The sequence below is a fragment of the Nerophis lumbriciformis genome, linkage group LG29 (genome assembly GCF_033978685.3).
Source record: "Nerophis lumbriciformis linkage group LG29, RoL_Nlum_v2.1, whole genome shotgun sequence".
Classification (NCBI taxonomy): domain Eukaryota; kingdom Metazoa; phylum Chordata; class Actinopteri; order Syngnathiformes; family Syngnathidae; genus Nerophis; species Nerophis lumbriciformis.
In genome coordinates this window covers 32,607,329-32,630,507 of record NC_084576.2, presented here as the reverse complement: position 1 = coordinate 32,630,507, position 23,179 = coordinate 32,607,329, and the positions used below count along the sequence as shown (strand labels likewise).

General features: G+C 36.9%; 1 protein-coding gene across 1 annotated transcript in view; it reads right to left on the bottom strand.

Annotated features, from left to right (window-relative positions):
• Nucleotides 1–13,112: 13,112 nt before the first annotated feature.
• Nucleotides 13,113–23,179, bottom strand: part of txlnbb (taxilin beta b) — a 38,594-nt gene continuing 28,527 nt past the window's right edge. Inside the window, exons 6-10 of the mRNA XM_061924254.1 lie at nucleotides 18,498–18,617; nucleotides 18,356–18,430; nucleotides 18,201–18,293; nucleotides 18,033–18,128; nucleotides 13,113–13,575 (exon numbers count right to left, since the gene is read on the bottom strand). Coding sequence (XP_061780238.1) covers nucleotides 13,153–13,575; nucleotides 18,033–18,128; nucleotides 18,201–18,293; nucleotides 18,356–18,430; nucleotides 18,498–18,617 — 807 coding nt within the window. The 3' untranslated portion in view covers nucleotides 13,113–13,152. The remainder of the gene's footprint in view (nucleotides 13,576–18,032; nucleotides 18,129–18,200; nucleotides 18,294–18,355; nucleotides 18,431–18,497; nucleotides 18,618–23,179) is intronic.

Genomic DNA, 23,179 nt, shown 5'->3' with positions numbered 1-23,179 from the left:
AAAGTAATAATAATAGTGATAATAATGAATTACATTTCTAACGCACTTTACATTTGTTAAAATCTCAAAGTGCTCAAAAGTATAAAACAAATAAATAAATGAAAATAAATAGAAAGTTGGAATATATCATAGAACATTAAAATAGAAATGAAAACATGAAAAACACTAGATAAACACCAGATAAAACAGAAACAAAGAGTAACAAAGGTATACATAAATAATAAAGAAATAAATAAAAATAAAAACTAGAACAGCCAAATAGCTATAACTAGTATGCATACATCTAAAAAAAAGGCTTTTTAAAAAAAAAAAAAAAGACGGGCTTTTTAGCCTTTTTTAAAAGCATCCACAGTCTGTGGTACCCTCAGGTGGTCAGGGAGAGCGTTCCACAGACTGGGAGCGACGGCGCAGAAACTCTTATATTTTTTTGTGATAGAGTGATTGGAGCACATACTTGTTGGTCACAAAAAAAAAAACATTCATGAAGTTTGCTTCTTTTATGAATTTATTATGGCTCTACTGAAAATGTGAGCAAATGTGCTGGGTCAAAAGTAATAATAATAGTGATAATAATGAATTACATTTCTAACGCACTTTACATTTGTTAAAATCTCAAAGTGCTAAAAAGTATAAAACAAATAAATAAATGAAAATAAATAGAATAGTTGGAATATATCATAGAACATTAAAATAGAAATGAAAACATGAAAAACACTAGATAAACACCAGATAAAACAGAAACAAAGAGTAACAAAGGTATACATAAATAATAAAGAAATAAATAAAAATAAAAACTAGAACAGCCAAATAGCTATAACTAGTATGCATATATCTAAAAAAAAAAAGGCTTTAAAAAAAAAAAAAAAGACGGGCTTTTTAGCCTTTTTTAAAAGCATCCACAGTCTGTGGTGCCCTCAGGTGGTCAGGGAGAGCGTTCCACAGACTGGGAGCGGCGGCGCAGAAACTCTTATTTTTTTGTGATAGAGTGATTGGAGCACATACTTGTTGGTCACAAAAAAAAACATTCATGAAGTTTGCTTCTTTTATGAATTTATTATGGCTCTACTGAAAATGTGAGCAAATGTGCTGGGTCAAAAGTAATAATAATAGTGATTATATTTAATTACATTTCTAACGCACTTTACATTTGTTAAAATCTCAAAGTGCTAAAAAGTATAAAACAAATAAATAAATGAAAATAAATAGAAAGTTAGAATACATCATAGAACATTAAAATAGAAATGAAAACATGAAAAACACTAGATAAACACCAGATAAAACAGAAACAAAGAGTAACAAAGGTATACATAAATAATAAATAAATAAATAAAAATAAAAACTAGAACAGCCAAATAGCTATAACTAGTATGCATATATCTAAAAAAAAAGGCTTTAAAAAAAAAAAAAAAAGACGGGCTTTTTAGCCTTTTTTAAAAGCATCCACAGTCTGTGGTACCCTCAGGTGGTCAGGGAGAGCGTTCCACAGACTGGGAGCGGCGGCGCAGAAACTCTTATATTTTTTTGTGATAGAGTGATTGGAGCACATACTTGTTGGTCACAAAAAAAAAACATTCATGAAGTTTGCTTCTTTTATGAATTTATTATGGCTCTACTGAAAATGTGAGCAAATGTGCTGGGTCAAAAGTAATAATAATAGTGATAATAATGAATTACATTTCTAACGCACTTTACATTTGTTAAAATCTCAAAGTGCTAAAAAGTATAAAGCAAATAAATAAATGAAAATAAATAGAAAGTTAGAATACATCATAGAACATTAAAATAGGAATGAAAACATGAAAAACACTAGATAAACACCAGATAAAACAGAAACAAAGAGTAACAAAGGTATACATAAATAATAAAGAAATAAATAAAAATAAAAACTAGAACAGCCAAATAGCTATAACTAGTATGCATATATCTAAAAAAAAAAAAAAGACAGGCTTTTTAGCCTTTTTTAAAAGTATCCACAGTCTGTGGTACCCTCAGGTGGTCAGGGAGAGCGTTCCACAGACTGGGAGCGGCGGCGCAGAAACTCTTTTATTTTTTTGTGATAGAGTGATTGGAGCACATACTTGTTGGTCACAAAAAAAAAACATTCATGAAGTTTGCTTCTTTTATGAATTTATTATGGCTCTACTGAAAATGTGAGCAAATGTGCCGGGTCAAAAGTAATAATAATAGTGATAATAATGAATTACATTTCTAACGCACTTTACATTTGTTAAAATCTCAAAGTGCTCAAAAGTATAAAGCAAATAAATAAATGAAAATAAATAGAAAGTTAGAATATATCATAGAACATTAAAATAGGAATGAAAACATGAAAAACACTAGATAAACACCAGATAAAACAGAAACAAAGAGTAACAAAGGTATACATAAATAATAAATAAATAAATAAAAATAAAAACTAGAACAGCCAAATAGCTATAACTAGTATGCATATATCTAAAAAAAAAAGAGGCTTTTTTAAAAAAAAAAAAAAAAGAAGGGCTTTTTAGCCTTTTTTAAAAGCCTCCACAGTCTGTGGTACCCTCAGGTGGTCAGGGAGAGCGTTCCACAGACTGGGAGAGGCGGCGCAGAAACTCTTATTTTTTTGTGATAGAGTGATTGGAGCACATACTTGTTGGTCACAAAAAAAAAACATTCATGAAGTTTGCTTCTTTTATGAATTTATTATGGCTCTACTGAAAACGTGAGCAAATGTGCCGGGTCAAAAATAATAATAATAGCGATAATAATGAATTACATTTCTAACGCACTTTACATTTGTTAAAATCTCAAAGTGCTACAAAGTATAAAAAAATAAATAAAAAAAATAAAATAGAAAGTTAGAATATCCATCCATCCATTTTCTACCGCTTGTTCCTTTTGGGGACCCCAAAAAAGTTAGAATTTATAATAGAAAATTAAAATAGAAATGAAAACATTAAAAACACTAGATAAAACAGAAATAAAGAGTAACAAAAGTATACATACATGGCTGTTAAAAAAAAAAATATGGCGAACCTGTACTTTTCAAACAGAGTATAGTACCGTTTTTGATTCATTAGTACCGCGATACTATACTAGTACCGGTATACCGTACAACAGTATACCTGTCAGAATAATTGTATCTAAGTTATCACAAAACTTTGTGTTTCAATGAGTTCCCGGCGAGCAGACAAATGCTGTCTTTGATCTTACCAATCAAAAGGCTTGTAAAACTCCACTGTGCAGGATGGGAAGCGACATGAAGGCGTCGGTTTCTTTCTTCTATTGTGATCCACGGGAAGATTTTGTCTTCACCCGAGATCTACAAAGCGGAGAGGAAGCAGGACCTAACCCCGCTCCAGGCACCTTTTCTTTGAACTGTTTTGTAACCAAAGGCGACGGCTGTTTACCACCCCCTTTCCTTTAGAAACAACTGTTGCCATGTAATCAGGGAAAGTCCAAATAAAAGAGGAGGCGTACAATCTTTCGTCGGAGCGTGATGGGGACTGTACAAAGAGTACAGTCCAGACGTTTCTCCTCAATTGAGCCAATTTGAATTCTGTCTCTGTTTAATTCCTTGCTTCTTGTCTTGTTTAATAAATGTCATCAGTGTTTGAACCTGACAACTCCTCTTCCTCCTGTCCGGGAGATCGCAAAAAAAGCCGCCGCCTGACCAAGGCTCAGAAAATCTGCAGAGAGTAATGAAAATGAGTGTAACTACATTTTTACATGTGGCACCAAACGATCCGGAAGCTTCTATCAAGATCAAAATTTTATAATATAAAAAATGTTATAAATGTGTAAAAATGAGCAAAATACAGGTTTTTAATTTAACTCAAAATATTGAATAAAATAATGTTAAAAATGTTATTATTAACCACATACAGACGTCATAATTAAAAAATACTAGAATAATGTCTAAATTAACCAAATAAATGTATTTAAGTCAAAATGTTGTATAAAAAATTGGTAAAAAAATACCATTATTAACCACATACAGTCGTCATAATTAAAAAAAAATAAAATAATAATGTCTAAATTAACCAAATAAATATATTCAAGTTAAAATATTACATAAAATAATGGTAATAATCACCATTATTAACCACATAGAGACGTTTTTAAGTAAATATATTATAATGTAAAAATTACCATAAATATGTCAAACTTAACGAAATAAACGTTTTTCATTTAAGTCAAAATATTGTATAAAATAATGGTGAAAAATCACAATTATTAACCACATACAGATGTATTTAAGTCCAAATATTATAATGTAAAAATGACAATAATTACGTCTAAATTAACAAAATAAACACATTTCATTTATGTTAGAATAATGTCTAAATTAACCAAATAAATGTATTTAAGTCAAAATGTTGTATAAAAAATTGGTAAAAATACCATTATTAACCACATACAGACGTCATAATAAAAAAAAAAAAAAAAAAAATAATGTCTAAATTAACCAAATAAATATATTCAAGTTAAAATATTACATAAAATAATGGTAATAATCACCATTATTAACCACATACAGACGTTTTTAAGTCAATATATTATAATGTAAAAATTACCATAAATATGTCAAACTTAACGAAGTAAATGTTTTTCATTTAAGTCAAAATATTGTATAAAATAATGGTGAAAAATCACAATTATTAACCACATACAGATGTATTTAAGTCAAAATATTATAATGTAAAAATGACAATAATTACGTCTAAATTAACAAAATAAACACATTTCATTTATGTTAGAATAATGTCTAAATTAACCAAATAAATGTATTTAAGTCAAAATGTTGTATAAAAAATTGGTAAAAATACCATTATTAACCACATACAGACGTCATAATTTAAAAAAAATACAAAAAATAATGTCTAAATTAACCAAATAAATATATTCAAGTTAAAATATTACATAAAATAATGGTAATAATCACCATTATTAACCACATACAGACGTTTTTAAGTAAATATATTATAATGTAAAAAATTACCATAAATATGTCAAACTTAACAAAATAAACGTTTTTCATTTAAGTCAAAATATTGTATAAAATAATGGTGAAAATCACAATTATTAACCAGATACAGATGTATTTAAGTCAAAATATTATAATGTAAAAATTACAATAATTACGTCTAAATTAACAAAATAAACACATTTCATTTATGTTAGAATAATGTCTAAATTAACCAAATAAATGTATTTAAGTCAAAATGTTGTAGAATAAATTGGTAAAAATACCATTATTAACCACATACAGACGTCATAATTTAAAAAATATTAAAAAATAATGTCTAAATTAACCAAATAAATATATTCAAGTTAAAATATTACATAAAATAATGGTAATAATCACCATTATTAACCACATACAGACGTTTTTAAGTCAATATATTATAATGTAAAAATGACCATAAATATGTCAAACTTAACAAAATAAACGTTTTTCATTTAAGTCAAAATATTGTATAAAATAATAGTGAAAAATCACAATTATTAACCACATACAGATGTATTTAAGTCCAAATATTATAATGTAAAAATTACAATAATTACGTCTAAATTAACAAAATAAACACATTTAATTTATGTTAGAATAATGTCTAAATTAACCAAATAAATGTATTCAAGTCAAAATGTTGTATAAAAAATTGGTAAAAATACCATTATTAACCACATACAGACGTCATAATAAAAAAAAAAAAAAAAAAATAATGTCTAAATTCACCAAATAAATATATTCAAGTTAAAATATTACATAAAATAATGGTAATAATCACCATTATTAACCACATACAGACGTTTTTAAGTCAATATATTATAATGTAAAAATGACCATAAATATGTCAAACTTAACGAAATAAACGTTTTTCATTTAAGTCAAAATATTGTATAAAATTATGGTGAAAATCACAATTATTAACCACATACAGATGTATTTAAGTCAAAATATTATAATGTAAAAATTACAATAATTACGTCTAAATTAACAAAATAAACACATTTCATTTATGTTAGAATAATGTCTAAATTAACCAAATAAATATATTCAAGTTAAAATATTACATAAAATAATGGTAATAATCACCATTATTAACCACATACAGACGTCATAATAAAAAAAAATAAAAATAAAAAATGTCTAAATTAACCAAATAAATATATTCAAGTTAAAATATTACATAAAATAATGGTAATAATCACCATTATTAACCACATACAGACGTTTTTAAGTCAATATATTATAATGTAAAAATGACCATAAATATGTCAAACTTAACAAAATAAACGTTTTTCATTTAAGTCAAAATATTGTATAAAATAATGGTGAAAAATCACAATTATTAACCACATACAGATGTATTTAAGTCAAAATATTATAATGTAAAAATTACAATAATTACGTCTAAATCAACAAAATAAACACAATTCATTTATGTTAAAATATTGTATGAAAATAACGGTAAAAATTACCACTATTAACCCCACACAGACGTCTGTAAGTTAAAATATTATTATGTAAAAATCACTATAAATACTTCCAAATTAGCTAAATAAACTTTTTTCATTTAAGTCGAAATATTGTATAAAATTGCGTGTGTGGTGCACTGTTTCTGCTATCTGCAGATTTTGTGCGTGATGAGAAGAAAGCACTAAAAGTGCACTCCGTCCTGGTCATGATCGACAGGCCTGCTGCAGCTTTTATTTTGAAGGCAGAGCTGAGCCAGCTGGGGCCTCCTTTGTGACGTCTCGGTCTTTGTCCCTTGTTTTATAGCCCAAATGTGACGCTGCGATAGTTGTTATCTGCAGCAACACCTCCGCACGCTCGCCTTTTCCACATCCTTTACAGGCCGTGTTTATTCACGTCACGTCGCCATGGAGACAAGAAAAAGGGTCCTTTGAAGGTACCTGGTGATGTCAGCGCCTTCTCCTAAATTACCAGGTGGTGGCGCCGGTTTTTTTGAGTCTGAGTTTGTTTGAGCATGATAGCAAAATCAGGCTGGTGCTTTTAAAGTAAAATCAAATGTTACATTTACATAAATACCGTGTGGCTTCTTGGGAAAAATGGCGAAAAATAGCCATTTTGACATAAATAGCATATTGACATAAATGTTTATTAGTAAGCACATGATTAAGAAATTGGGGAAAAAATAAAATAAGAATAATAAAAACCCAAAAATTTAATTTTAAAATAAAAAAAATTAAAAAAGACGGGCAATGTCACATGACCACACTCCAACTACACACTAGGGTTGTATGGTATACCGGTACTAGTATGGCATCGCGGTACTAATGAATCAAAAATGGTACTACACTCTGTTAGAAAAGTTCCGGTTCCCCATGTTTTTTTTTGTTGTTTTTTTAAGGGGCATTGACGTGTTTACGAGCAGAGGAGCATGTTGGGCAGCGCACGCACACAGAGTACTTACAAGCAGACACAGTGTGTAGACAGAAAAAGGGAGAATGGACGCATTTTGGTGTAAAAAGTAAAGATAAAGGTGAAGTTATAACACTGAAACAGGAAGAGGTGCTTTAGGACATGGCTAGCTAGCTAGCGGCTAACGTCCATCCACAGTGTTTTAGCTACTTCTAAATCCCTAATCCTTGTCTCCATGGCGACAAATAAAGTGAGTTTCTTACAAGTACCATTATCACTGGAGGACGAGGAATAGCTAAACATGCTTCACTACACACCGTAGGAGGATACAATAGCTCAGCAGCGTCACAATGTAAACAAATGCCATGGGTGGATCTACACCTGACATCCACTGTAATGATACCAAGTACAAGAGCGTATCTAGCCGATATTTTGTAGCGTCACAAAATCTCTTTTCCTTTTTTTAAAATGTTGGTATCGGATCGATACCTAAATGTGTGGTATCGTCCAAAACTAATGTCAAGTATCAAAGAAGAGAAGAATAAGTGATTATTACATTTGAACAGAAGTGTAGATAGAACATGTTCAAACAGAAAATAAGCAGATATTAACAGTAAATGAACAAGTTGATTAATAATCCATTTTTTTACAGTTTGTCCCTCATAATGTGTACAAAATAATAGGTGTATAAATGACACAATATGCATACTTGCCAACCTTGAGACCTCCGATTTCGGGAGGTGGGGGGGAGGGGGTTGGGGGTGGGCGTGGTCGGGGTGGGACGGTGGCGTGGTTGGGGGCGTGGCTAAAAGGGGAGGAGTATATTTACAGCTAGAATTCACGAAGTCAAGTATTTCATATATATATATATATATATATATATATATATATATATATATTAGAGATGCGCGGATAGGCAATTATTTCATCCGCAACCGCATCAGAAAGTCGTCAACCATCCGCCATCCACCCGATGTAACATTTGATCAGAACCGCACCCGCCCGCACCCGCCCGTTGTTATATATCTAATATAGACGATGCAAGGCATTAGTGAGGTTATAAAGCTTTTGCCTGTTAAAGAAAGGAGACTGATCCAATGCAGCACAGACATTCGCGTGCCACGCTGTCACGACCCAGACGCACAGCAGTGCGCAATCATATGGGAGCCGCGCTGAGCGCACCTCCAAGCGCGTCTCGCTGCCGGCGACGGCCGGGTATGGGCCCGACGCTCCAGCGCCATCCATTTTCAGGGCTAGTTGATTCGGCAGGCGGGTTGTTACACATTCCTTAGCGGGTTCCGACGTCCATGGCCACCGTCCTGCTGTCTATATCAACCAGGGTGAGCCCCACCCCTTTTGTGAGCGCACTGCGCGCGGAGTGACTCCCGTTACGCGCCCCCGGCAACAGGGGTGGCGGGCAGGTAAGCTGCGCGGGCGGAGCGCGCGGAGTGACCCCTGTTACGAGCCCCCGGCCACGGGGGTGGCGGGCAGGTAAGCTGCTTACCTGCTGCGCGTGACGCCGGCCGCGGCGAAGGCGGACGAGGCGGGGTGTCGGTGCGGTGGGCGCGGTGGTGACCCTGGACGTGCGTCGGGCCCTTCTCGCGGATCGCCTCAGCTACGGCTCCCGGTGGGGCCCTCTCGGGGGAAGGGGCCTCGGTCCCGGACCCCGGCGAGGCGTCGGGGGCCTTCTCCGCTCCGTAAAAGTGTCCATCTCTTTTTTTTTTTTCTTCTGTTGTGGCATATGCTGCAGGTGCCTGCTCGTTTTTCGTATGTGGGTAACAACATTTAACTATGTATATATATTTCCCAATTGGTTTAACTGCCACCCGCCTGAATCTATTTAAAATCTAATTTTTTTTATTTCAACCGCCCGACCCGACCCGACCCGACCCGCGGATAAAATCTAATTTTTTTAAATTTCATCCGCCCGATCCGCGGATAATCCGCGGATTCCGCGGTTGTGCCCGCAAACCGCGCATCTCTAATATATATATATATATATATATATATATATATATATATATATATATATATATATATATATATATATATATATATATATATATAAAATAAATACTTGAATTTCAGTGTTCATTTATTTACACACATACACACACATAACACTCATCTACTCATTGTTGAGTTAAGGGTGGAATTGTCCATCCTTGTTCTATTCTCTGTCACTATTTTTCAAACCATGCTGAACACCCTCTCTGATGATGCATTGCTGTGTGGCACGCACAAAAGTGCTTTCATCAAATGCACTAGATGGCAGTATTGTCCTGTTTAAAAGTGTCACAACATTGCTGTTTACGGCAGACGAACCGCTTTACGGTAGACAAAAAACGTGACTGCTGTTGTTGTGTGTTGTTGCCACGCTGGGAGGACGTTAATGAAACTGCCTAACAATAAACCCACATAAGAAACCAAGAACTCGCCCTCCATCATTCTATAGTTATAACGTGATTGGGCAGGTACGCTTTTTTATATTGTGGAGGACCTGAGTCCGCCTGAATTTCGGGAGATTTTCGGGAGAACATTTGTCCCGTAGGTTTTCGGGAGAGGCGCTGAATTTCGGGAGTCTCCCGGAAAATCCGGGAGGGTTGGCAAGTATGCAATATGTTACTGCATACGACTAATTAGGAGTCTTTGTTTGTTTACTTACTACTAAAAGACAAGTTGTCTAGTATGTTCACTATTTTATTTGAGGACTAAATGACAATAATAAACATATGTGTCATGTACCCTAACAGTTTTTGCTATGTTCTGTTAGTTTTCGACTCCATAGTTCCTGTTTTTGTGCACCTTTGTTTGTTTTAGTTACCATGGCGACTTATTAGTTTCACCTGCCTCTGGTGTTCGGGACACGCACCTGCTCTAATCAAGAGACCATTATTTAAGCCTGTCTTTGCCAGTCAGTCGTCCTGGCGCCATTGCTTGTTTCATGCGATACCATAGTTCACGCCTGCTCCTTTTCATGTCCGATTCCAAGTTTATGCTGGCTGTTCGATTCATTCCGTGTCCACGTAAGTGTTAGTTGTTTCATGCCATAGTAAACCTTGTTTGTTCCATGCCAAAGTCCATGTTAAGTGTTTTGCTTCCATGTTTCCTGCGTTAAGTTTTTTTTTTGTTCGTTGGCTTTTCTTTTGTTTGGTTCCGGTCTTTGTGATGTGTAGGATTAATTGAGAAAATAGACATGTTCCTACCTGCAAGTCTTGTCCGGAATAGTCCGTTTGCATCCCGGGAGAACCAACCGCGCAGTAAGCTCCGTCCATTTTTTGTAGTCCCCTTTATTTAGAAAAGTATCAAAATACATTTTTGTACCGGTACTAGTACAAAAATATTGGTATCGGGACAACCCGAGCTGGACGATTAATCAAATTTTAATCCCGATTTACAGTGTAGACAGAAAAGTGAGAATGGACGCATTTTGGCCTAAAAGCTAAAGATGAATTGACTTTTTTGAATTGAATATATTTATTTATTCCGGCAGACAGACATATATAGCAACTTTTCATCACTCTTTCACCGAAAAGGGATACGGGGAAAAAAGCAACAATGCTTATCCATGTCCCGCCCCTAATTTATAGTATGTGCAGAGGTGTATTTATAACAATTTTATAGACTTGGTCAGGGGTGGGCAATTAATTTTTACCGGGGGCCGCATGAGCAACCCTAGCACTGCTGGAGGGCCACACCGATAATATTTCAATAAAATTTTGCTCAAATTATTTTTGATATATCGTAAGATAAATAATAATAATAATAATAATTTAATTTAACCTAACTTAACTTTATACAAAAGCAGATTGCTTTTGATGGTTTTATTTTGAACACTTCCTGATGTATAATACAATGCAAGAATGTAAATTTATGTCACTTTATCCTGCATCCTCTTTAAAAGTCCAACATTTTTGGACAACCATCAGTTGTCACACCTGCCAGATTGTCCCATTTCAGTCCTAACATGTCCAAACACGCATTTACCTACGTGAACAAGTCATTACCTGTGGTTGTCTCTTTAATTGACTGCATGGCTGCCAGCTCCTCCGTGATTTGAAAGTCTGCAGTTATCCCACGTAAGAAGATGAGCAGCTGGGCGGTGTCACGTACATCGCAGCTCTCATCCAAAGCCAGCGAAAAACAGTCAAAGTCGGCCGTTCTGTTCTTCAGCTGAAGCTCCAAGTTTCCAGCGATGGTCTCAACCCGCCTCGTTACAGTGCGTCGGGAGAGTGACACGTTCTCAAATGCGCCCCCTCTTCTCCGGGCATATCAGCGCAACAAAACAAAAGCAGCACCGTTGTATTGCACACTCGACATAGATACTTTTTTAAAATGTATTTTGTAATTTATGATTGGCCGCCGAATGCCCAGGTCTGGTCTACAGCCACAAAACACTTGTCGTTAGATTGCATGACGAGATCTGTCCATCCATCCATCCATCTTCTTCCGCTTATCCGAGGTCGGGTCGCGGGGGCAGCAGCCTAAGCGGGGAAGCCCAGACTTCCCTCTCCCCAGCCACTTCGTCCAGCTCCTCCCGGGGGATCCCGAGGCGTTCCCAGGCCAGCCGGGAGACATAGTCTTCCCAACGTGTCCTGGGTCTTCCCCGCGGCGCTTCCCCGTGCCCTAAACACCTCCCTAGGGAGGCGTTCGGGTGGCATCCTGACCAGATGCCCGAACCACCTCATCTGGCTCCTCTCCATGTAGAGGAGCAGCGGCTTTACTTTGAGCTCCCCCCGGATGACAGAGCTTCTCACCCTATCTCTAAGGGAGAGCCCCGCCACCCGGCGGAGGAAACTCATTTCGGCCGCTTGTACCCGTGATCTTGTCCTTTCGGTCATGACCCAAAGCTCATGACCATAGGTGAGGATGGGAACGTAGATCGACCGGTAAATTGAGAGCTTTGCCTTCCGGCTCAGCTCCTTCTTCACCACAACGGATCGATACAGCGTCCGCATTACTGAAGACGCCGCACCGATCCGCCTGTCGATCTCACGATCCACTCTTCCCTCACTCGTGAACAAGACTCCGAGGTACTTGAACTCCTCCACTTGGGGCAAGATCTCCTCCCCAACCCGGAGATGGCACTCCACCCTTTTCCGGGCGAGAACCATGGACTCGGACTTGGAGGTGCTGATTCTCATCCCAGTCGCTTCACACTCAGCTGCGAACCGATCCAGTGAGAGCTGAAGATCCTGGCCAGATGAAGCCATCAGGACCACATCATCTGCAAAAAGCAGAGACCTAATCCTGCAGCCACCAAACCGGATCCCCTCAACGCCTTGACTGCGCCTAGAAATTCTGTCCATAAAAGTTATGAACAGAATCGGTGACAAAGGGCAGCCTTGGCGGAGTCCAACCCTCACCGGAAACGTGTCCGACTTACTGCCGGCAATGCGGACCAAGCTCTGACACTGATCATACAGGGAGCGGACCGCCACAATCAGACAGTCCGAAACCCCATACTCTCTGAGCACTCCCCACAGGACTTCCCGAGGGACACGGTCGAATGCCTTCTCCAAGTCCACAAAACACATGTAGACTGGTTGGGCAAACTCCCATGCACCCTCAAGGACCCTGCCGAGAGTATAGAGCTGGTCCACAGTTCCACGACCAGGACGAAAAACCTCGTCCTCGAACCTCGGATTCGGGAGGAACAGTGTGGACGAGATCTGTATTTGTTGAAAAGAATCATGATTTTGATTGGATGCTGAACACAAAAGCAAACTTTTGTTTTGTACGAGACAGGAAGCGTTTATTAACACGTAAAAAAAGCTTTGTTTTCAATCAACAGACTCCAGTTCTTCTTGAGGTCCATTGTTCTGGAGAGGTTCGCTGTCGCTGATCTCTGTGCGGTTCTCCACGTGGTCCTGGGTGCCGTCGGAAGGTCCTGGAGACTGCTGGTCTGTGGTCACCACGTGGGAGACCATGAAGGAGCCGGCCAGCTCCTTCAGCAGAGCCTGTTCAGTTTTCAGCTTCGCCAGTTCCTGGCTCAGAGGCGTCGCCAAGGTGGTGGTCTCTGGCTCCTGATGGTGGTCCTCCTTGGAGGCATCCTTCGTTGTGGCCTCGGCTTCGCCTGCTTGGACTTCAGCTGCTTGGACCTTCTCACTCAGGCTCTTCCTCTCGCCTTGCAAAGCTCTGCAAAGACTCTCCAGCTTCTGGTTCTTGGTGGTGAGCAGCTCCAGCTCCTTGTCCCTCACCGCTTTCTGCAACAGCAAACACAACATTTCAGCTGCAACAGCTTAAAAATGTTGTATCTTGCGGCGAAAACCTAGAAACTCAGTCGCCAGAACTTTATCGTCACAATAAAAGTGCTACAGTTGTTCAATTTACAGTAAAGCGCTGTAAAATAAACGGCCGTAGATCTACGATAACAAAGTGGCAGCTCAGTTGCCAGAATTTTATCGTGAAAATAAAGGTGGTACTTTTTTTTATTAATGCACTGTAAAAACGATCGTAGATTTTACGATAGAAAAACAGTGGTACCATTTTTCTATATAAAGTAATGAATTGTGAAAATGACTGTTGATTTTATGGGAAAACTCAGTTGCCAGATTTTATCGTGAAATAAATGCGGTACTTTAAAAAAAAAGGTTTACAGTAATGCACTGTAAAAAATGATCGTAGATTTTACGGAAACAAAGTGGCAGCTCAGTCGCCAGAATTTTATCGTGAAAATAAATTGATCGTCGATTTTACGGAAACAAAGTGGCAGCTGAGTCGGCAGAATTTTAACGTGGAAATAAAGGTGGTACTTTTTTTTATTAATGCACTGTAAAAACTATCGTAGATTTTACGATAGAAAAACAGTGGTACCATTTTTCTATATAAAGTAATGAATTGTGAAAATGACTGTTCATTTTATGGGAAAAAATCTGGCAACTCAGTTGCCAGATTTTATCGTGAAATAAATGCAGTACTTTTAAAAAAAATTTACAGTAATGCACTGTAAAAAATGATCGTAGATTTTACGGAAACAAAGTGGCAGCTCAGTCGCCAGAATTTTATCGTGAAAATAAATTGATTGTCGATTTTACGGAAACAAAGTGGCAGCTGAGTCGGCAGAATTTTAAATTTACAGTAATGCACTGTACAAAATTATCGTAGATTTTACGGAAACAAAGTGGCAGCTCAGTCGCCAGAATTTTATCGTGAAAATAAATTGATCGTCGATTTTACGGAAACAAAGTGGCAGCTGAGTCGGCAGAATTTTAACGTGGAAATAAAGGTGGTACTTTTTTTTATTAATGCACTGTAAAAACTATCGTAGATTTTACGATAGAAAAACGGTGGTACCATTTTTCTATGTAAAGTAATGCTTTGTGAAAATGACTGTTGATTTTACGGGAAAAATTTGGCAGCTCATTCGCCAGAATTTTATCGTGAAAATAAAGTTGGTACTTTTTTATTTTTTATTTACAGTAATGCACTGTAAAAAACGATCGTATATTTTTTTACGGGGAAAAACTGGCCGCTCTGTTGCCAGAATTTTCTTGTAACAATAAAAGTGCCACCATTGTTCAATTTCCAGTAATGCACTGTAAAATAAACAGCCGGACATCTACGATAAAAAACTGGAAGCTCGGTCGCCAGAATTTTAAAGTGAAAAAACGAGGTACAGTTTTTACATCTACAGTAATGGAAGAACGACGATCGTAGATTTTCCGATAAAAAAAAATGACAGAAATGTTTACTGTAAAAACAGACAGTGGTACCATTTTTCTATGTAAAGTAATGCATTGTGAAAATGACTGTTGATTTTACGGGAAAAATCTGGCGACTCAGTCGCCAGATTTTATCGTAAAAATAAATGCGGTACTTTTAAAAAATGTTTTTATTACAGTAATGCACTGTAAAAAATGATCGTAGATTTTACGGAAACAAAGTGGCAGCTCAGTCGCCAGAATTGTATCGTAACAATAAAAGTGCTACCATTGCTCAATTTACAGTAATGCACTGTAAAATAAACGGCCGTAGATCCACGATGAAAAAAAAACTGGCAGCTCAGTTACCAGAAACTTTGCAGTAAAAAAATTAAAGTGGTTCCGTTTTTCCACGTACGGTAATTCACAGTAAAAACAACTGTCGGGGATTTTACGGTAAAAAAAAAAAAAAAAGTGAAGTGAATTATATTTATATAGCACTTTTCTCTAGTGACTCAAAGCACTTTACATAGTGAAACCCAAAAAAAAAAAAAAAAAAAAAAAAAAAAAAATTTTTTATATATATATATATATGTCATGTCTGTGTAATCATGTTTTGTTTTAGTCATGTTTTGTTTAGTTATTGGACTCTTTAGTTTCTGGCTTTTCACTCCCTTGTCTTGTTTCCATGATTACCCCATTAGTTTCACCTGTTCCACGTTTGGACTCATTGTGCACTCTTGTTTGTCACCATAGCAACCCATTAGTTTTCGCCTGTCACGTCACGCACCTGTTTCACGTTTTGAGTCACGCACCTGTTTTCGTTAATCATGTCTGTAGTATTTAAGTTCATTGTTTTCAGTTTGTCTGTCTGGTGACATCCCACAATTATGCTCGGCACATTTCTGACACTTGATTTCATGTCCATCGTTCATGCTGCTCCTTTTAGTCCATGCCAAGTAAGTTTTGTTTATTAATGCTATAGTCTTTTGGTTTCATAGTTTGTTCTCCGCCACTGTGCGCGCTTTTCGTTTGTACTTTGTTTTGATATATTAAATAAATCATGTATTTACATTCCCGTCTCGCCCGAGCCAACTTTCCGTTGCCTTCTAGAAAAACTAAACCCCAGGACCAAGTCATGACAATATATATATATATATATATATATATACGTTAGGTCAGGAAAAAACACAAGAGGCTATATCATCCCTACAAGCCTGTTTCACAGGTTTCCCTGCTTGTCAGGGGATTTAAAAAAAATAAAATCCCCTGACGAGCAGGGAAATCTGCGAAACAGGCTTGTAGGGATGATATAGCCTCTTGTGTTTTTTCCTGACCTAACGTATATTCCGCCCTACTTCGGTATTGAGCACTGTATAACGGATAAACCACAGAAACCTTGACTATATATATATATATATATATATATATATATATATATATATATATATATATATATATATATATATATATATATATATATATATATAAATCAATCAATCAATCAATGTTTATTTATATAGCCCTAAATCACAAGTGTCTCAAAGGGCTGCACAAGCCACAACGACATCCTCGGTACAAAGCCCACATAAGGGCAAGGAAAAACTCACCCCAGTGGGACGTTGATGTGAATGACTATGAGAAACCTTGGAGAGGACCGCATATGTGGGTAACCCCCCCCCCCCCTCTAGGGGAGAATATATATAAATAAAATATATATATGTATATAATATATATAAATTATATATATATATATATATATATATATATATATATATATATATATATATATATATATATATATATATATATATATATATATATATATATATATATATGTCTTAATAAGGTTATCCAAAAAATAGTGCTCGATACCGTAGTAGAGCGCAATATATGTATGTGTGGGGAAAAAAATCACAAGACTACTTCATCTCTACAGGCCTGTTTCATGAGGGGTTCCCTCAATCATCAGGAGATTTGATTGAGGGAACCCCTCATGAAACAGGCCTGTAGAGATGAAGTAGTCTTGTGATTTTTTTCCCCACACATACATACATATATATATATATATATATATATATATATATATATATATATATATATATATATATATATATATATATATATATATATATATATATATATATATATATATATATGTATATATTTTATATATATATATATATTTTATTTATATATATTATATACATATATATATTTTATTTATATATATTTTATATATTATATATATATGTATATAATATATATAAATAAAATATATTTATATGTATATATGTATATATATATATATATATATATATATATATATATATATATATATATAATATGTATAAATAAAATATATGTATATATATATATATATATATATATATATATATATATATATATATATATATATATATATATATATATATATATATATAAAATATATACATATATATATATTTATATATATATATAAAATATATACATATATATATATATATTTATATATATATATATATATATATATATATTATTTTTATTTTTTTATTTTTTTTAATATATATTATATACATATATATATTTTATTTATATATATTCTCCCCTAGAGGGGGAGGGGTTACCCACATATGCGGTCCTCTCCAAGGTTTCTCATAGTCATTCACATCGACGTCCCACTGGGATGAGTTTTTCCTTGCCCTTATGTGGGCTTTGTACCGAGGATGTCGTTGTGGCTTGTGCAGCCCTTTGAGACACTTGTGATTTAGGGCTATATAAATAAACATTGATTGATATATATATATATATATATATACAATGTATATATATGTATATGGTAACATTTTGGTGACTAATCTGCCAGTTTTACAGCACAATACTTGGAGTGTAAAAATGGTACTACTTATATTTTACTGCCACTTTGTTTTTTAATCCACATATTGTATTTCCAGTGTTGGCGTCACACACATTTTGGGGTAAAGAAGAGGTGAAGAAGAAGAATAAGAAAAGTGTCTCACGTCGGCCGCCATGTCCAGCAGGCTCTTGTTGCAGCCGTCAAAGCGACTCTTCCACGACTGACTCTCCTTCTCCAGCTTCCTCATCTTCTTGGCCATCTTGCACACACACAGAGAGGCCATGAAGAAAAGCAGTGACAGAGACGAGAAGAAGAAGAAGAAGTCCCTCACTTTGTCCATGTCCTGCTTGAAGCTGCTGTAGATGCTGTTGCTCTTGGACACGCTGCCCTGGAACTCATCCAGCTTCTGGGAGTACAAGTGCAGCTGAGGAGAAGACAGAAGGCGTGAAGATACTCCAACCTGAAGATACCACAACACTTCCTCACCTGCGCCTTCATGTCGGCTTCTTGCTCCTTCAGCAGCTTCACTTGGGACTTCCACTGGGCGGCGTGTTGCAGCAGCTGAAGGCGACAACGACACGGTGGTTGGTGAGCGCGCTGAAGGCCGACCTTGGAACGTGTGACCTACCAGCTCCTTCTCCAGCTTGTGCTTCTCCTGCGCCTCCTTCAGCAGCAGGTTGGCCTGCGTCAGTTTGGTGTCCAGCAGCTTCTCCTTCAGGTCTCGGTGCTTGAACACCTTCTCCAGGTTCTGGAACACATTTATCTGCAGTCTACATGTATCTCTTATGTGTGACTGCCGTCATATTGCAGTCTACACGTATGTGTTATGTGTGACTGCCATCATATTGCAGTCTACATGTATCTCTTATGTGTGACTGCTGTCATATTGCAGTCTACATGTATCTCTTATGTGTGACTGCCATCATATTGCAGTCTACATGAATTTCTTATGTGTGACTGCCGTCATATTGCAGTCTACACATATCTCTTATGTGTGACTGCCATCATATTGCAGTCTACATGTATTGCTTATGTGTGACTGCCATCATATTGCAGTCTACACGTATCTCTTATGTGTGACTGCCGTCATATTGCAGTCTACACGTATCTCTTATGTGTGACTGCCATCATATTGCAGTCTGCACGTATCTCTTATGTGTGACTGACGTCATATTGCAGTCTACACGTATCTCTTATGTGTGACTGCCATCATATTGCAGTCTACACATGTCTCTTATGTGTGACTGCCATCATATTGCAGTCTACACGTATCTCTTATGTGTGACTGCCATCATATTGCAGTCTACACAAATCTCTTATGTGTGACTGCCATCATATTGCAGTCTACATGTATCTCTTATGTGTGTATGCCATCATATTGCAGTCTACACGTATCTCTTAGGTGTGACTGACGTCATATTGTAGTCTACACGTATCTCTTATGTGTGACTGCCATTATATTGCAGGCTACACGTATCTCTTATGTGTGACTGCCATCATATTGCAGTCTACATGTATTTCTTATGTGTGACTGCCATCATATTGCAGTCTACACGTATCTCTTATGTGTGACTGCCATTATATTGCAGTCTACACGTATCTCTTATGTGTGACTGCCATCATATTGCAGTCTACACGTATCTCTTATGTGTGACTGACGTCATATTGCGGTCTACACATATCTCTTATGTGTGACTGCCATCATATTGCAGTCTACATGTATCTCTTATGTGTGACTGCCATTACATTGCAGTTTACACGTATCTCTTATGTTTGACTGCCGTCATATTGCAGTCTACACGTATCTCTTATGTGTGACTGCCATCATATTGCAGTCTACACCTATCTCTTATGTGTGACTGCCATCATATTGTAGTCTACACGTATCTCTTGTGTGTGACTGCCATCATATTGCAATCTACATGTATCTCTTATGTGTGACTGCCGTCATATTGCAGTCTACACGTATCTCTTATGTGTGACTGCCATCATATTGCAGTTGACTCGTATCTCTTATGTGTGACTGCCATCATATTGCAGTCGACACGTATCTCTTATGTGTGACTGCCATCATATTGCAGTCTACACATATCTCTTATGTGTGACTGCCATCATATTGCAGTCCACACGTATCTCTTATGTGTGACTGCCATCATATTGCAGTCTACACGTATCTCTTATGTGTGACTGCCATCATATTGCAGTCTACACGTATCTCTTATGTGTGACTGCCGTCATATTGCAGTCTACATGTATCTCTTATGTGTGACTGCCATTATATTGCAGTCTACACGTATCTCTTATGTGTGACTGACGTCATATTGCAGTCTACACGTATCTCTTATGTGTGACTGCCATCAAAGTGCAGTCTACACTTATCTCTTATGTGTGACTGACGTCATATTGCAGTCTACATGTATCTCTTATGTGTGACTGCCGTCATATTGCGGTCTACACGTATCTCTTATGTGTGACTGCCGTCATATTGCGGTCTACACGTATCTCTTATGTGTGACTGCCATCATATTGCAGTCCACACGTTTGTCTTATGTGTGACTGCCATCATATTGCAGTCCACGCGCATCTCTTATGTGTGACTGCCATCATATTGCAGTCTACACATATCTCTTATGTGTGACTGACATCATATTGCAGTCTACAAGTATCTCTTATGTGTGACTGCCATCATATTGCAGTCTACATGTATCTCTTATGTGTGACTGCCGTCATATTGCAGTCTACACGTATCTTTTATGTGTGACTGCCGTCACATTGCAGTCGACACGTATCTCTTATGTGTGACTGCCGTCATATTGCAGTCTACGCGTATCTCTTATGTGTGACTGCCATCATATTGCAGTCTACATGTATCTCTTATGTGTGACTGCCATCATATTGCAGTCTACACGTATCTCTTATGTGTGTATGCCATCATATTGCTGTTTCCACGTATCTCTTATGTGTGACTGCCATCATATTGCAGCCTACATGTATCTCTTATGTGTGACTGCCATCATATTGCAGTCTACACGTATCTCTTATGTGTGACTGCCATCACATGGCAGTCTACACATATCTCTTATGTGTGACTGCCGTCATATTGCAGTCTACACGTATCTCTTATGTGTGACTGCCATCATATTGCAGTCTACACGTATCTCTTATGTGTGACTGCCATCATATTGCAGTCTACACGTATGTCTTATGTGTGACTGCCGTCATATTGCGGTCTACACATATATCTTATGTGTGACTGCCATCATATTGCTGTCTACATGTATCTCTTCTGTGTGACTGCCATCATATTGCAGTCTACATGTATCTCTTATGTATGACTGCCGTCATATTGCAGTCTACACGTATCTCTTATGTGTGACTGCCATTATATTGCAGTCTACACGTATCTCTTATGTGTGACTGCCATCATATTGCAGTCTACACGTATCTCTTATGTGTGACTGCCATCATATTGCAGTCTACACGTATCTCTTATGTGTGACTGCCATCATATTGGGGTCTACACGTATCTCTTATGTGTGACTGCCATCATATTGCAGTCTGCACGTATCTCTTATGTGTGACTGCCATCATATTGCAGTCTACACGTATCTCTTATGTGTGACTGCCGTCATATTGCGGTCTACACATATCTCTTATGTGTGACTGCCATCATATTGCAGTCTACACGTATCTCTTATGTGTGACTGCCATCATATTGCAGTCTACACGTATCTCTTATGTGTGACTGCCACCATATTGCAGTCTACAGTCTACACGTATCTCTTATGTGACTGCCGTCATATTGCAGTCTACACATATCTCTTATGTGTGACTGCCATCATATTGCAGTCTACATGTATTTCTTATGTGTGACTGCCGTCATATTGCAGTCTACACATATCTCTTATGTGTGACTGCCATCATATTGCAGTCTACATGTATTTCTTATGTGTGACTGCCATCATATTGCAGTCTACACGTATCTCTTATGTGTAACTGCCATCATATTGCAGTCTACATGTATCTCTTATGTTTGACTGCCATCATATTGCAGTCTACACGTATCTCTTATGTGTGTATGCCATCATATTGCAGTCTACACGTATCTCTTATGTGTGACTGCCATCATATTGCAGTCTGCACGTATCTCTTATGTGTGACTGCCATCATATTGCAGTCTACACGTATCTCTTATGTGTGACTGACGTCATATTGCGGTCTACACATATCTCTTATGTGTGACTGCCATCATATTGCAGTCTACACGTATCTCTTATGTGTGACTGCCATCATATTGCAGTCTACACGTATCTCTTATGTGTGACTGCCACCATATTGCAGTCTACACGTATCTCTTATGTGTGACTGCCATCATATTGCAGTCTACACGTATCTCTTATGTGTGACTGCCGTCATATTGCAATCTACATGTATCTCTTATGTTTGACTGCTGTCATATTGCAGTCTACACGTATCTCTTATGTGTGACTGCCATCATATTGAAGTCTACTCGTATCTCTTATGTGTGTATGCCATCATATTGCAGTCTACACGTATCTCTTATGTGTGACTGACGTCATATTGTAGTCTACACGTATCTCTTATGTGTGACTGCCATCATATTGCAGTCTACATGTATCTCTTATGTGTGACTGCCATCATATTGCAGTCTACACATATCTCTTATGTGTGTATGCCATCATATTGCAGTCTACACGTATCTCTTATGTGTGACTGCCATTATATTGCAGTCTACACGTATCTCGTATGTGTGTATGCCATCATATTGCAGTCTACACGTATCTCTTATGTGTGACTGCCATCATATTGCAGTCTGCACGTATCTCTTATGTGTGACTGCCATCATATTGCAGTCTACACGTATCTCTTATGTGTGACTGACGTCATATTGCGGTCTACACATATCTCTTATGTGTGACTGCCATCATATTGCAGTCTACACGTATCTCTTATGTGTGACTGCCATCATATTGCAGTCTACACGTATTTCTTATGTGTGACTGCCGTCATATTGCAGTCTACATGTATCTCTTATGTGTGACTGCTGTCATATTGCAGTCTACATGTATCTCTTATGTGTGACTGCCATCATATTGCAGTCTACACGTATCTCTTATGTGTGACTGCCATCATATTGCAGTCGACACGTATCTCTTATGTGTGACTGCCATCATATTGCAGTCTACACGTATTTCTTATGTGTGACTGCCATCATATTGCAGTCTACATGTATTTCTTATGTGTGACTGCCATCATATTGGAGTCTACACGTATATCTTATGTGTGACT